The following is a 12498-nucleotide window of genomic DNA, read 5'->3' as shown; positions in this document are numbered from 1 at the left end:
GCACCCTCAGCCCTCCCAGGGTAGGTGAAGGCTTCCAAAGTAAGTTAATATTTTCCAAATTCAGATTATTTTGGCTTGAACTCTTCCCCCAGCTGAGAGCAGGATGAAAATGGGACAACACCACACCAAGCACAGATGCAAAGAGCACATGGAACAGACAGACTGATGGACAGAGCTGGAGAGACAGAAATTGCACCTGGCAGCACTTTAAAGATGCACATTCTTGGATTTTAGTAAGAAACAGACAGAGCTCCCACTTTTTCCTCCTCCCAGGAAGCACAACCAGCACCTCTGGGAGCAGCTGGGGGAGTTTTTATCTTGTTTGGACAGAGCTGAGAGGGAACAGCCCTGCCTCTAATCCTGGGGAAAACCAACCCAAACAAGCAGCTTAAGCTGTGTTTAATCCCATTTACCTGCGGGGATCCCAGCCTGGGGCTGAGGGAACAGGGCATTCCCACTTCTCCCTGATTTCAGGGACTCACACTGTGCTCTGGAAGGACAAAACCCCATTTGCTAGGCAGGATTTTTTAGAAGGTATCAGGGTCCAGATCACCTTATTAGGATTTTAGGATTTTATTGTGTCCTTATTAGGATTTTAGGATTTTATTGTGTCCTTATTAGGATTTTAGGATTTTATTGTGTCCTTATTAGGACATCAGGATTTTCAGTCCTTGGCAGGGAAGGGTTAAAACCACAGTCAGAAATCCTCTGTATTCAGAATTCCTTAAACTTAACCCAAACCTCAACACTGAAGTAGAAAATTACCAAAATTCTGCTACTGAGTGACTGCACAGACCAAAGGAGCCCCAGCAGACAGATTCAAGAGTCTGCTGAAATAAATCCTAAACTATTTCCCAATTTCTGAGAGTTTTTTGGTCCCATTCTTGCCCACAAAGTTATTGCAGGTGAAGCTTTACCAAACAGAACAGCACATCTTTAAAGTGGATTAGTTCTTGGAGGGGATGAGGTGTCACACCAACAAAAGTACACATGAAATAAAAAGGAAATCAGTTAATGATTTTTATTAAATTTCAGTGTTTCATAAAATAAATATGGTTTATAATATCAAACAGTGAGAAATAAAGCACAAGCATGAAAAGCATGGTAACAAAAGTTACACTCATGACGGTGTTTAATACTCAGCACTTTAGAAACCATAAAGCCTTTAATTATTTACAAGCAGCAAACTATCTAACATAATTTACAAAGTTGCAGCAGCCTAGTCAGGGAGTCCTGGAAGGGGAAAAACCACGGAGAGACTGCACTGGAAGACCTTCACTTTGCTCTAGCTACCAGCTCTTTATCCCAGCCCTCAGCCCCCCTGTGTACAAGAACTGCACCTTCCATCATCTCCAAGGTCAATAATTACACTGGATTAGAGCTCAGTTCCTCTCGAGGACACAAATTCAAGTAACACTTCAAAGAAAAGTAAACATGTGCAAACCCACGGCAGAACCTGCAGGAGCTGCAGGTAGTAAGTGTCAGACCCACGGAGCAGGAGCTCGTTAGCAGATTAAATTAATTAGGGGATAGCTACAGAAATCTACCTGGGAACCAGCTGGGGCCAAGAATGAGACATGGGAGTGGTTAAAAATAAAAACAAAAAACAAAACAAAAAAAAAGGAACTGCAAATGTACCCTGTTACCACAGACAAAAATTTAATCTGCCAAAACACAAAGACTTTTAAGGTCATAACTCAAGATTTAATATTTCAACATGAAAAGAAATCCAAGCCATTCGACTTATTTGGGCTTTTGAAACAAATGCAAATGTCTCTGTTTAAAAATTGCTTTCAAATGAGAAAAACAAATCAATATATATTAATATATCACCCAAAATAAAAAAACATAACACACTCTTCATTGTAGAGCATGCTGCTCATTCAGAATAAAGACAGGACAAAGAAAGTAGAATTACATTTCATGATGTAATAAAAACATTAAAATCTGTGATCATTAAGTGCACCATCGTACAGGAGTAGCGTGCTCAGAGTGGAAATGTTCTATACCTACCAGCATCCACCTTTATTAAAGCAAACAAATCTTTAGGACACTGCCTGAAACTGAAATCAGTAATCACTGGGCTCCATTCAGCTTGCCTCAAGTTTCAGCCAGGCCCATTCCAGCTAGTAGCACCTGTAATGCCTCTTCATGATTGTATTCCAGAGATCTTTTACATCTGGGAACAATTTTTTATATCTGTTTCTTTAGAAAAAGACTGGCTTTTGCAATGCTTGCAATGTTTATCCTACACAGATCCTGCAAGTAAACTCTGTTCTGAGCAGCACAAGTTGGGGCTTTTTTCAGAAATCTGAGAGCTGGACTTATGTTGGCAGTAGGTACAGTACAACAACTGGATGTATTCAACAGTTCCTCAAAAAGGTCTGAAAGGAAGATTTCCCTAAAGACTGTTTAAAAAACCAAACCAAACCCAAAGCACTTCACCCAAGATCTGTTCAATCCTTCTACCCAAGTTCAAGGCTTGCCAACTTTTAAGAACGCCAGGAAAAAGGAGGGAATGAGGTGGAGAGGAAAGAGAATTAAATTATTCCCAATTTGTACCAATGAAAAGCTTCAAGTAAAAGGAAATCCACTTGTTCAAGATCTTGCTACATGCACAGTCCCTCGTCAGCTGAAAGCCACAGTAGTTTTAGCATTGGGTGTAACAGCAGGTTCATCATTCATAAAAAACACTGGCAACGTTCCTTCATCCTCAAGAACTTGCATCCACGGTTCTCTGTCCCGAAGCTTCTTAAAAAATGTCTATGGTTCTGCACATTTCATACCAAACTGGAGGAAAATGGTAAACATGTCTTCTGTCAATGCAATCCCAGTGAGCCAACCTTGTCCCCAGGAGCTGGGTGTCATTTCCGAGTCTGGCTCTTCTTTGGCACCGCGGGTCGCTTGGCCTGCCACAAGTGGTTGTGGATGGTGAGAGCATCCACGCTCACAGACATGGTTTTGGCTGGGATCACGTTAAACTGTTTTCTGTCCGAGCTGTACTTATAGAGTTTATCAATCATCTTCTTGGTGATGCTCTTTGGGCCTGTCCCAGTGAGCTTGTAGATCTCCTCCGTGTCGGGGTAGTAGCAGTAAAGTGCTCGGAACTGGCAGCCGGCGTCGCGGAACAGGATGATGTAGTGGTTGGCATCACATTTCTCCAGCTCCTGCAGCAAAAACAACCAGGTACAGGGGCTGTTCACAGGAGAATCATGCCAAGCTTTAAGCTGAATGGTTCTATTAACATAATCTTCCAGTCCCTTTATAAACCTAAAAGCAGAACTCTAAATACGGGATGGTGTTTTCCATGTGGAAAGGAAAAAATGCTCTGTACAGGCACATTATAGGAAATGGAGTTCACACTGCACAGCAGGGGGATCATGAAATCAGCATTACACACCCATGTGATTGAGAGTGCATTAATAATTTCAATGTTTACCTCTAATATTGAGTTCTTATGTGGTTCATTCACTTTTCCAGCAAGACAGCAGTGAGATATAGCGTTGTGAATAATGGGTTTGTTGGATTTGCTGCTGGGTTCCTTAAATAATTTTGGACCTAAGAAAGATAAATAAGTCAAAATTATCTGCCTTACACTTATGAACACTTCATTCAAAGAGAAATAAAGAAAAAAAACCCCTCATTATTTTTCTAGAATTCCTTACTTTTAGAGATACTAAACAGAACAAAATACACCTGAAAACTTCTCAAAAATTACATAAACATATCACAGGTTTTCCTGACCTGTATGAATAATAAATAAATAAAACAAACTAAACAAAAGTAACTAAACTAAAACAAAGCAGCACCTGTGTATTCTGCCACTGAAGCAATAGAAGATGCTGTGGAAGCATTCTCCCAGTCTCTCTCTGTGTTTCTGCTGGGATTTCTGCTCAGAATGGGTAAGGACTCCATTGATTCAACTCTGGGAGGGAGAGAAATAAAAAATTATATGCCAAGATGTTTGGGTTTGGCCCTGTAATCTCACATAAATGCTGCTGTCCCTGAATGGAACAGAATATTCTCTTTTTCTCCCCAGAACAGTCAGATTCTCCTTGCTAGAAATCAAAGCAAAACTCTGACTCCTCTGGGAGAAAATAAAACAAAATTGCAAGTTTGTACAGAACGCTGCAGCTGGCAGCCACATAAACCAGATGAATTCAGCAATGCTGATTGTGCTCCTGTGCCAGTGAGGGGAAGCAAAGAGCTCTGAAGCCCAAAACTGTTCACCCCCAGGCCAGAGACACCCAAGAGAAGCTGGCTGTACCTCTGCGAGGGAGTGCCACCAGAGTGAACACTTTCAGGCTCAGTTGTTGCTGCTGAGGCCAAAGACAGACTGGAACCAGACTGAGCACTGCTCAAATTATCAGCTAGAAAAAAGCAGAGAAAATGTCAAACACATTTGGCTACAGCAGATTTGAAACTCGGGGAGAGCAAACACGGCCAGATCCTTACGTGTGGAAGAACACTTCGTGCCTGAATCACTGTAAGATTCCTCTCGATGGACTGACTTTGGCCTGGGTTTTTTAGGCTTGGATTTGGGCTTCCCAAGCCCTTGCTCCTCCAAAATTTGCTGCTGTTTTTTCCTCAGATATTCCTGCTTGATGAGCTCCCTCCGAGCCTTCTCCTCCTCCTTCCGTATCCGATCCTCCTCAGCTTTGCGGCTGCCACAGAACACAAGGACAGAGCATTCAGCACGGAACAACTCCTGACCTTCCAAGAAAGAGAAATTCTTTTTTTTGTGCATCATTACCGAGCTTCATCCCTTTTCTGCTCCACCTCAGCCTCCAGCTGCTGCTTGCGCAGCCGCGCCTCCTCGGCCTTGCGCTGCTGTTTCAGGAGGAACGCCGCACGTTTCTTGGCCAGCTCATCCTCTGCCTTCTGTTCATCCTGAAAAATCCAAAGGCATGCAAAATTCAAGGAACAGGGGACAATATATTAAGCTGCACATCACAAGATCGCTGATGATTCCAGGAAAATTTGAAGAGAAACTATTACGTTTGGAAATTTTTACATTTTAGTGTAAATCAAAACCTCTTGTTGCTCAAGAAAAAATTAAGAGAGAGTTTTAGTGTTCCCTTAAGTCTGTGAGGAGAAAAAGGGGCTCATCTTACTCTGATTTGTTTTTAAATATCTTTAATTATCACAAAACCTTCTAGACCTGCAAAGTACAACGCAGCTATGATGTGGGCCAGAATGGACATCACAAATAATCCCAGTGAATGACAATCAGTCCAAATTAACCACACTACAAAGACCCCAAAAGCTAAATTCCCTGAGATTGAGACTAGTTTGACTTTCTTGAAAGAGAAATTAAAAGAGAAAGTATCATGTCAGCACATTTGTGGTATTGACAATAATCATTGTTAAACACAAATTGAGACATGAAATGTTTTGAGAGCAGATCTCTCTCCTTTTCCAGAAGTAACTGGGTTTTTTTTCAATACCCAAATATTGCAACCAATAAGGGCTGTGCTCCATCAGGAGCCTGGGAAACACCAGTTCTAATGCTGGGTGAGTGTGTAACATGAACCAAAGAGAGGAAGGTAACACATTTACCTTGAAGAAAAAACCCACACCAGACTTCTGATCACCTTCACTAATCATATCCGCGGAGCTATCCTGGTTTTCAAGTTCTCCTTCATCTGGAGCTTTCAAGTCAGACAAATCTACTTCAATGAGATTAGCCTTGCTTCTCAGGGGCTCATCCACTGGGACATTTTCTTTTCCTGAGCCATCAGAAGAATTCAACCCCGTTTCCTTGAAGCTGTTATTCACCTCTTTGCTCATTTCAGACAGAATATTTGCGTCTTTGGAGGTGGAGAGAACAAGTGCCCTTTGATTGCTCTCATCATGAAGTCTATAGGTATCAAAGAAACACTTCTCCTGGGAACCACTTCCATGATCAGGGCTGCCTTCCAGCCCCGCTTCCGTGGGTGTCTTTGCCGAGCTATTGGGTGGGAAAGGTCTCAGATGTGGAAGGTTTTCTAGGCTGGGTGTTGGGGTTTTAACACGTGCTGAATTCTGCTGCCTGTCCTTGGGGACCTTCAGCTCTGAAGGCCTCCCTGGCCGGGCAGTCCTGCCTTGGCCGAGCCGCGGCGGCTTCCGCAGGCTGTTCATTCCAGTTGGAGACAGGGGCTCAACAAAATGAATCGAAGGTTTCACCTTTTGGTCCTGAGAGTTACTTCTGCTTCCTGGGGATGGCACTGTTGGAGATTTCATGAGCAGCTCCTGCTGCTGGGATATCTTTAAGATGGCCTGCTGCAGGGTGCTGATTGTTTCGTTCAGCTTCTCGATAGAAAGATCACATTCATTGATATCTGCTTCAGTCACGTTGTCTTCTAGGAGGGCAACAGAAATAATGTTACTTTTTTCCAAATCGTGTATAGCAGCAGGGTCTTTTGGTTTGTGTTGCTCAGCAAAAGCCAGGCTTTCCTGCATTTTTACTTTTGCTACTTCTTGAGAATCGTTGAGCATTTCTTCTCTCTCCTCCTCTTTCACAAGGAACTCCTCGGATTTGGAACCCAAAGAAACCTCATCTAAATCTTCCCCATTGTGCCGGGAATATTCTTTTGCAAAATGTTCTGGTTTAAGAGGCTGTGGACCATCAGGAGACTTCCCTTTTTTCACAACATGCAGGAAAGCTGCCTTGCCCAATTTTAATCTCTGCCTTGCTGATAAGGCTTCCATCTTCTTCTTCTGAGCCTCTATGGCCCTGCGCTTCTCTTCCAGCTGCATGTGGAGCTGCACCAGCTCCGAAGCTAAAAGATTAACATTGTCTTTGTTCTGCCTGTTGGGGCTCTGCTCTCGCTTTTGTTTCCACGTGGTCAGTGGTGCTGGGCAGCTTTCTGACCCATCTGGGGTGGTTTTTTGGGAACTGCTGGTGCTGGACTTGGTCTCGTAGCTGTTGAGCCTCTGCAGCTTCCTCTCTGCAAAGCTGGTCATGCGGACACTGCCGCTGGCCATGGACACGCTGCTCACCTGGGAAATGGTGCTCAGGCAGGGGCTGGAGCGGCCGCTGGCGTCGTCCTTGTCCTCGTGCTCCTTCACCTTCATGTCCTCCTGCAGCTTGGCAGATTCCTCCTCACCAATGTACTTAGTGACTATAGGATGGTTGTCTATGGCCACCAAATCCTGGTCGGCATCTTCCATGTCCAGGAGATCTGGCTCGGAGTCCTGCCTCACCATGGTCCAGGTTGTGTCCTGAACGTGCAGGCTGAGCCCCTTCCCATAACTCACATTGACTTTACTCGTTACCTCATCATCAGGTTTAGCAGCATGAAGAAAGAATCCTCCAGCAGATAGCTCCTGAGAGGAAGGATCTAAACTGCTACTAGCCAAAGGTCTGGAAGCTTCTATACCTGCTTCCCCCAGGGCCACTGCATCTGCAGAACTGGGATCTGCAACTGGAGTGAAATCAGAGCTAGAAATTGGAGTAAAAGTCCTGTTGAGGTCATGCTCACCATGACTGCTCGTGGCTTTCTTGCGGACCAAAGACAAGTGTCCTTCATTTAACCTCTTTGTCACAAAACTCCTCTGTTTCCCCTCCCCACACTCATCCTCTTTATTGATGACCTGTTTTTCCTTGGCTGGTTTCAGGACCGCAGGCATTAAAGGCTCCAGGTAAAAACTCTCAGCTTTGCTGTCCGAAGGGTCGCTGTTTGTTTTTGGGGACCACGCCGTGGCCACTATGCTGGGCACCCTGGCTGCTGCATTCTGCACCTCAGGGTCACCACGGTTTGGCCTTTCTTCAGATCTGATGATTGCAATGAGCTCTTCATCTTCATCCTCCATCTCTACGTTGTTCAGCAAGCTCTTCCCGTTAGCTTTCACTGATGGAGGGTGGGGCTGATTTTTGGGGGTTACATTGACAATGTTGGAAGCAAGACTGTCCTTGCTGATGGACCTGGCCAGGCTAATGCTGTCACCAGAGCCAGGGTCCACATCAGTACTGGCAGAATGATGAAGAGCAAATGGTGTTGGCTGAGACAGAGGCCTAGAAAACACAAGAAGAATCTACTAACACTCAAGCACGACAAGGTACAATTTGTTGAAATAAAGACCATGATACAGACAGCAAAAATTGGTGTTTTATTTTTAAAATGCATCCTGTACCACAAGTGACCAGCAATACCAAGCAGCAACTTCAGACACTTCCATTTTCAACAGCACTTGCTGAAAATCACGGCTAACGTATTTTCAATTGCAAATCTAAAAGCAGTCAGCTCTGAAAGTGCACATAAGGAAAAAACAAAATTAAGTGACTGTCAGTGCAGTTCTAGGGCAGTGATACCACATTACCACAATCAAATTGTCCCAGTATCACTTCCTCAAGCAATGCTGTAATAAATAATTACCTGGGTTTCTTCTCTGGCCATGCCAGAACTGCCCCTCGTGGCTGCCCATCAACGCGGGTCAGAGAATTCGAACGGTGCCGATGGCCTGAAATGGTTTTTAATTTTTAACAGTTTAGAAATGGTCATTAAACCAGCACTGCTGCCTCATTTAACAGCAAACATAGAAACAGAATCAACTCCTTCCCCAACAGAGGGCAGCAGAAAACAGATTTGCTGCAGCTGCCACCAGACACTGTCAAAGCCTGAAAAAAATTAGAATCCACTAAGTTTCTTAAAAGTTCTTTAAGATTTACTGAAACTCAACATGCTCACCCACTTGTGTTACTGCAGATTAATTCAATTCTGAATAATTTATAGAAATTAACTTATATTTTAATTAATTATTTTATTGACATTGACAGCCATTGTTTGTTGAAAGGTGAGTTCAAGGCAGACTTACCAGGGCTGTCTTCTCCCTGTAAAGATTTTTGTTGCTTTTGCCTCAAAGGCAGCAGTGGATGGGAAGGGCTGAAGGCAGGGCTTCCTCCTTTGCCACTAATTCAGAAAGGCAAAAATTCATTACTACAAAGAATTTTGTCTTCTATAATCAGAAAAAATATCAAATGGCAAAGTCACACAGGTAAGTTACCCTCATTCTCTTTAAAACGTAATATCATGAATTTTTAAGAAGTTCCTTAACAAGAAGTTTTTCACATGTAACAACACAAAAGTAAACCTATTACCTGAAATTAAACTAAGTTTCTAAATGCAGTAGATTTAAGACAATGCTATGTAAATAGTAAATTCAAGACAAAGCAAACTGAAGTAACTTAGAGTTCACCATGAAACTTATGTCAGCTGAAAACCCTTTCCATTAACCACATCAGATCGTGCTGAAGTTTGTTTTCACAGAACCCCAGGATGGTTGGGTTGGAAGGAGCCTTAAAGACTCATTTCCATGGACACCTTCCACAAGAGCAGCTTGCTCCAAGCAAGTCCCTGGCCAGCTCTCCTGGAGCCCCTTTGGGTGCTCTAAGGTCACTCAGTGGCAAAACGACAACACTCAGCAGCACCAATCCCCAGGTGACCCCAAGAGAGGCACAACAGAAGGTGGAACAAGATGAAGACACACTCACAGGTAGTCAGGCTCCTCGGGGTGCAGGTAGTACCTGCTGCAGGCCTCAGGGGCTGCCTGGGCTGGGGGCTGCAGCTCTGCTGGGCTTGGGCTGGCAGGAGTGGCCAGGAAGCTGCGCTTGGTGGCGTTGGAAATGGGCACAGGGGGCCGGCTGCTCTTCTGCTGCATCACTGCCTTGGCTGGGCACAAAGGGACAGCATCAGCACCTCCCAGAGGGGCCAGGGGAGCAGGACAGCACAGCAAGCTCTCACATTGAAAAGGGTAAAGGGAAACTTGGTATGCACTGCAACCTGAAGTACTGCTCTTTATTTAAATAAATTTAAATGTGATGTTCGGGTGAATTTTGTGTTTTGGTGAGCTTAATGGAAGTTACAAATTAATAATTAATTAGTGGGTTTAGGAGGGAAAATTACCTGCTCAAAATTATCCATCCAAAAAGTGGATCTAGGAGTAATTTTCCTTCTATTTTACTGCTTTTCAAAGACCCCCAGCAAGAATAAACCTTCCAAGGAAACACCACTAGGGAACAGTTTCACTGCAATCTAAGTATTTTCTAAATAACATGCCATCAGTTATCTGATAAACTTACCATCTTTTATTTCCTGGATATCTCTTGGTTGTACAAAGTCTGGTTTGACATTCTCAAACCACCAGAAGAGTTCTGCAATGAACACCATGACATTGGGCTGAAACAGAAAAAAAAGGAAAATTACACCTCACATGAACAAAACCCTCCTGATTTACCCACACTTTATTGAAAAATACATCTTTTGTCATGTTCCTTACCTTTAAAACCAAAGGAGCATACAACATGTCCTCCAAGGTGAGGTAAAAGCATTTGTTCAGGTACTCATTTGAGAACTCTCTCAAGAGCTGAATGTTATAGAGGCTGTCTGCAATTGATGTCACCTCCTTCAAACAGATATCTGGGAAGGAGACAGGGCTGAGTCAGTTCTGGCACTTTCCCAGGGGATCACCCTTCCACCCCCAGCTCACAGGAACACTAAATACAGGAACTTCACAGACTCTACACCAGCACTGGGTGTTTACTGGCTACCAGTGACATTTCTCTACCTGCTCAGAACCAGAGGGACAGGAAAAGGAGGAAGAAAACCACAGAGAACAGTATCAGGTCTGCATTCATTTCTGAATCCACAGTGGATTCTGTCTATCACAGCCACAGAAAAGGTAAACAGGCTACAGAGAACACACATAATGACAAAATACAAAAGCAATTAAAACCAGACATCTTGATTTGCATATAATAAAAGGTTACTCCTAGGATTCACAGTGCTGGTTCCTTCTGAAAACACTCAGGAGCTCTGCAAGGTACAACATATCTGAGAATTTAAAAACCAATACAAAATGTTGATTTGCAGAAGTTAATGCAACAAGGACATTGATTTATTAAGAAAAACATTTTCTGGGGAAGAGAACTCGAGTTTTGCAATGCTCAAGAGTGACAATTTCTGCAGATTGAGAGAAACTATTTCATAATCTAGATCTTAAAATGCCAAGTTATGCCATGAAAAACATGAGAATTATCAGCTAACACTGGTGGACATGTACTCCATTTTTATGGCATTGAAACCAAGCTCAGTATTTGAGCAAAGAAAGCCACATCTAAAACTAGAAAAGAAAGGATTCTTTTGTGGCTCATAATATACAGAGCACAGTCTTCTTAATACAATAAGTAAAAAATGCAAGATCCAAGAGAGATTCTTTCTAAAATGCAGATTCCATATGTGACCTGCCTCCAACCTGCCATAGTCCTCTACCTATTAAATGTGCTGCTTTTTTTTTTTTTAATGTATTTCTAGTTCAGCTTTCAAAGCCTGAAAGCCTTTTATTCCTTTGATTCCCTCAAAACCTTTATTACATACCATCCAGTTTCATTTGCTCTGGACAATAATAGTGAATCACAGCTAGAAGAGCAGCACCATCACTACCATCCTTCATCAGATCTTCCAGCACAGGGAAATAGGGTAACTGCCTGCTGGACAGGTGGTCCCTTCTGTAACGCACCTACAGAGAGAAACAAGGGTTCACATCATGCTGAAGAGGCTAAAAGACAAAAAAACCCAAAAAAGCAAAGAAAAAGGAATCTGTGTTAAGCATTGAAAACTCTTTTCGCTGGATCCTTTCTGCTATTCTGCCCCAAGTCACACCCAGCTGACAAAGTTGTGCTTTTCTCCCTGTGGAAGCCAATTCTGAAGGAAATGGTGCTTCCCTTTTAATCCTAGAATGGTTTGGGTTGGAAGGGACCTTAAAGATCACCTAACCCAAGCCCTTGCACTAGGGCAGGTTGCTCTCCTGCCAGTTTCCTCATTCCAGATTGCTGCTGGATTCCTCACTTCATTCACACATTTTAACTTATTATAATCAATTTAACTCAAAACCCTTCCACACAGATGCATGAATGCAGCAGATCCAAAGAAAGAGACATGGGGAACTACATGAGAACACTTAAAGCTTGGGAGAAACAAAACACAGCAAAAATAATTCTGATGGGCTGGTGACCTCTCATACCTTACTCACATCCATGGATTTCCTGTCCTGCCCACAGGCAGCAAAGTTCTCTCAGAGGGAACCAGAACATGGCACACATCTGTGTGCAACTCAGGTGTTGTGCAAAAACAAAAACCACAGCCTTTCCAAAACAGTCAGAGAGGAGGAGGCTGTGACATCCCCAGCACAGCTCCCCTTGACTTACTACTGATCAAAATCAAGCTCTGGTGCAAACCACCCTGCAGCCCTCAGGGAATTTGGAGCTGCCAAAGCCAGTCAGCTGAAGAACAAATCTTGGCATTGCTTCTTGCAAGTTTTGCAAGTTCCAGGGTTGCTGATTCCTGAGCATCCACGCACTATGGGAGGCTGTGTCTAAACTGAGCAGCAAAGCAGGTGGGAAAGGAAGAGCAGAATGCACTGCAGGGCCTGGCAGGAACACCTGGCAGGGCTGGGAAACATCCCTGGCACACTTCAGGGCATTGACAATTGAACAGAACCTCTTGTCTGCTGTGCAGACAC

At 43.5% G+C, this 12498-nt stretch overlaps 1 protein-coding gene across 4 annotated transcripts in view; it reads right to left on the bottom strand.

Annotated features, from left to right (window-relative positions):
• Positions 1–1007: 1007 nt before the first annotated feature.
• The window catches only part of CAMSAP1 (calmodulin regulated spectrin associated protein 1), a 32824-nt gene continuing 21333 nt past the window's right edge, over positions 1008–12498 (bottom strand). For all 4 annotated transcript variants that reach the window (XM_064393687.1, XM_064393689.1, XM_064393690.1 and 1 more), the window contains 13 exons: positions 11355–11496; positions 10258–10397; positions 10061–10157; positions 9473–9650; positions 8797–8891; positions 8358–8442; positions 5560–7996; positions 4754–4890; positions 4456–4664; positions 4268–4370; positions 3810–3925; positions 3440–3558; positions 1008–3167 (listed from right to left, as the gene is read on the bottom strand). In XM_064393687.1, the coding sequence (XP_064249757.1) occupies positions 2865–3167; positions 3440–3558; positions 3810–3925; positions 4268–4370; positions 4456–4664; positions 4754–4890; positions 5560–7996; positions 8358–8442; positions 8797–8891; positions 9473–9650; positions 10061–10157; positions 10258–10397; positions 11355–11496 (4161 nt within the window). In that variant the 3' untranslated portion in view covers positions 1008–2864. The remainder of the gene's footprint in view (positions 3168–3439; positions 3559–3809; positions 3926–4267; positions 4371–4455; positions 4665–4753; positions 4891–5559; positions 7997–8357; positions 8443–8796; positions 8892–9472; positions 9651–10060; positions 10158–10257; positions 10398–11354; positions 11497–12498) is intronic.

This window comes from Passer domesticus, chromosome 18 (assembly GCF_036417665.1).
Source record: "Passer domesticus isolate bPasDom1 chromosome 18, bPasDom1.hap1, whole genome shotgun sequence".
NCBI lineage: Eukaryota > Metazoa > Chordata > Aves > Passeriformes > Passeridae > Passer > Passer domesticus.
Note: the sequence above shows the minus strand (reverse complement) of the source record. Positions and strands in the feature narration are given on the sequence as shown.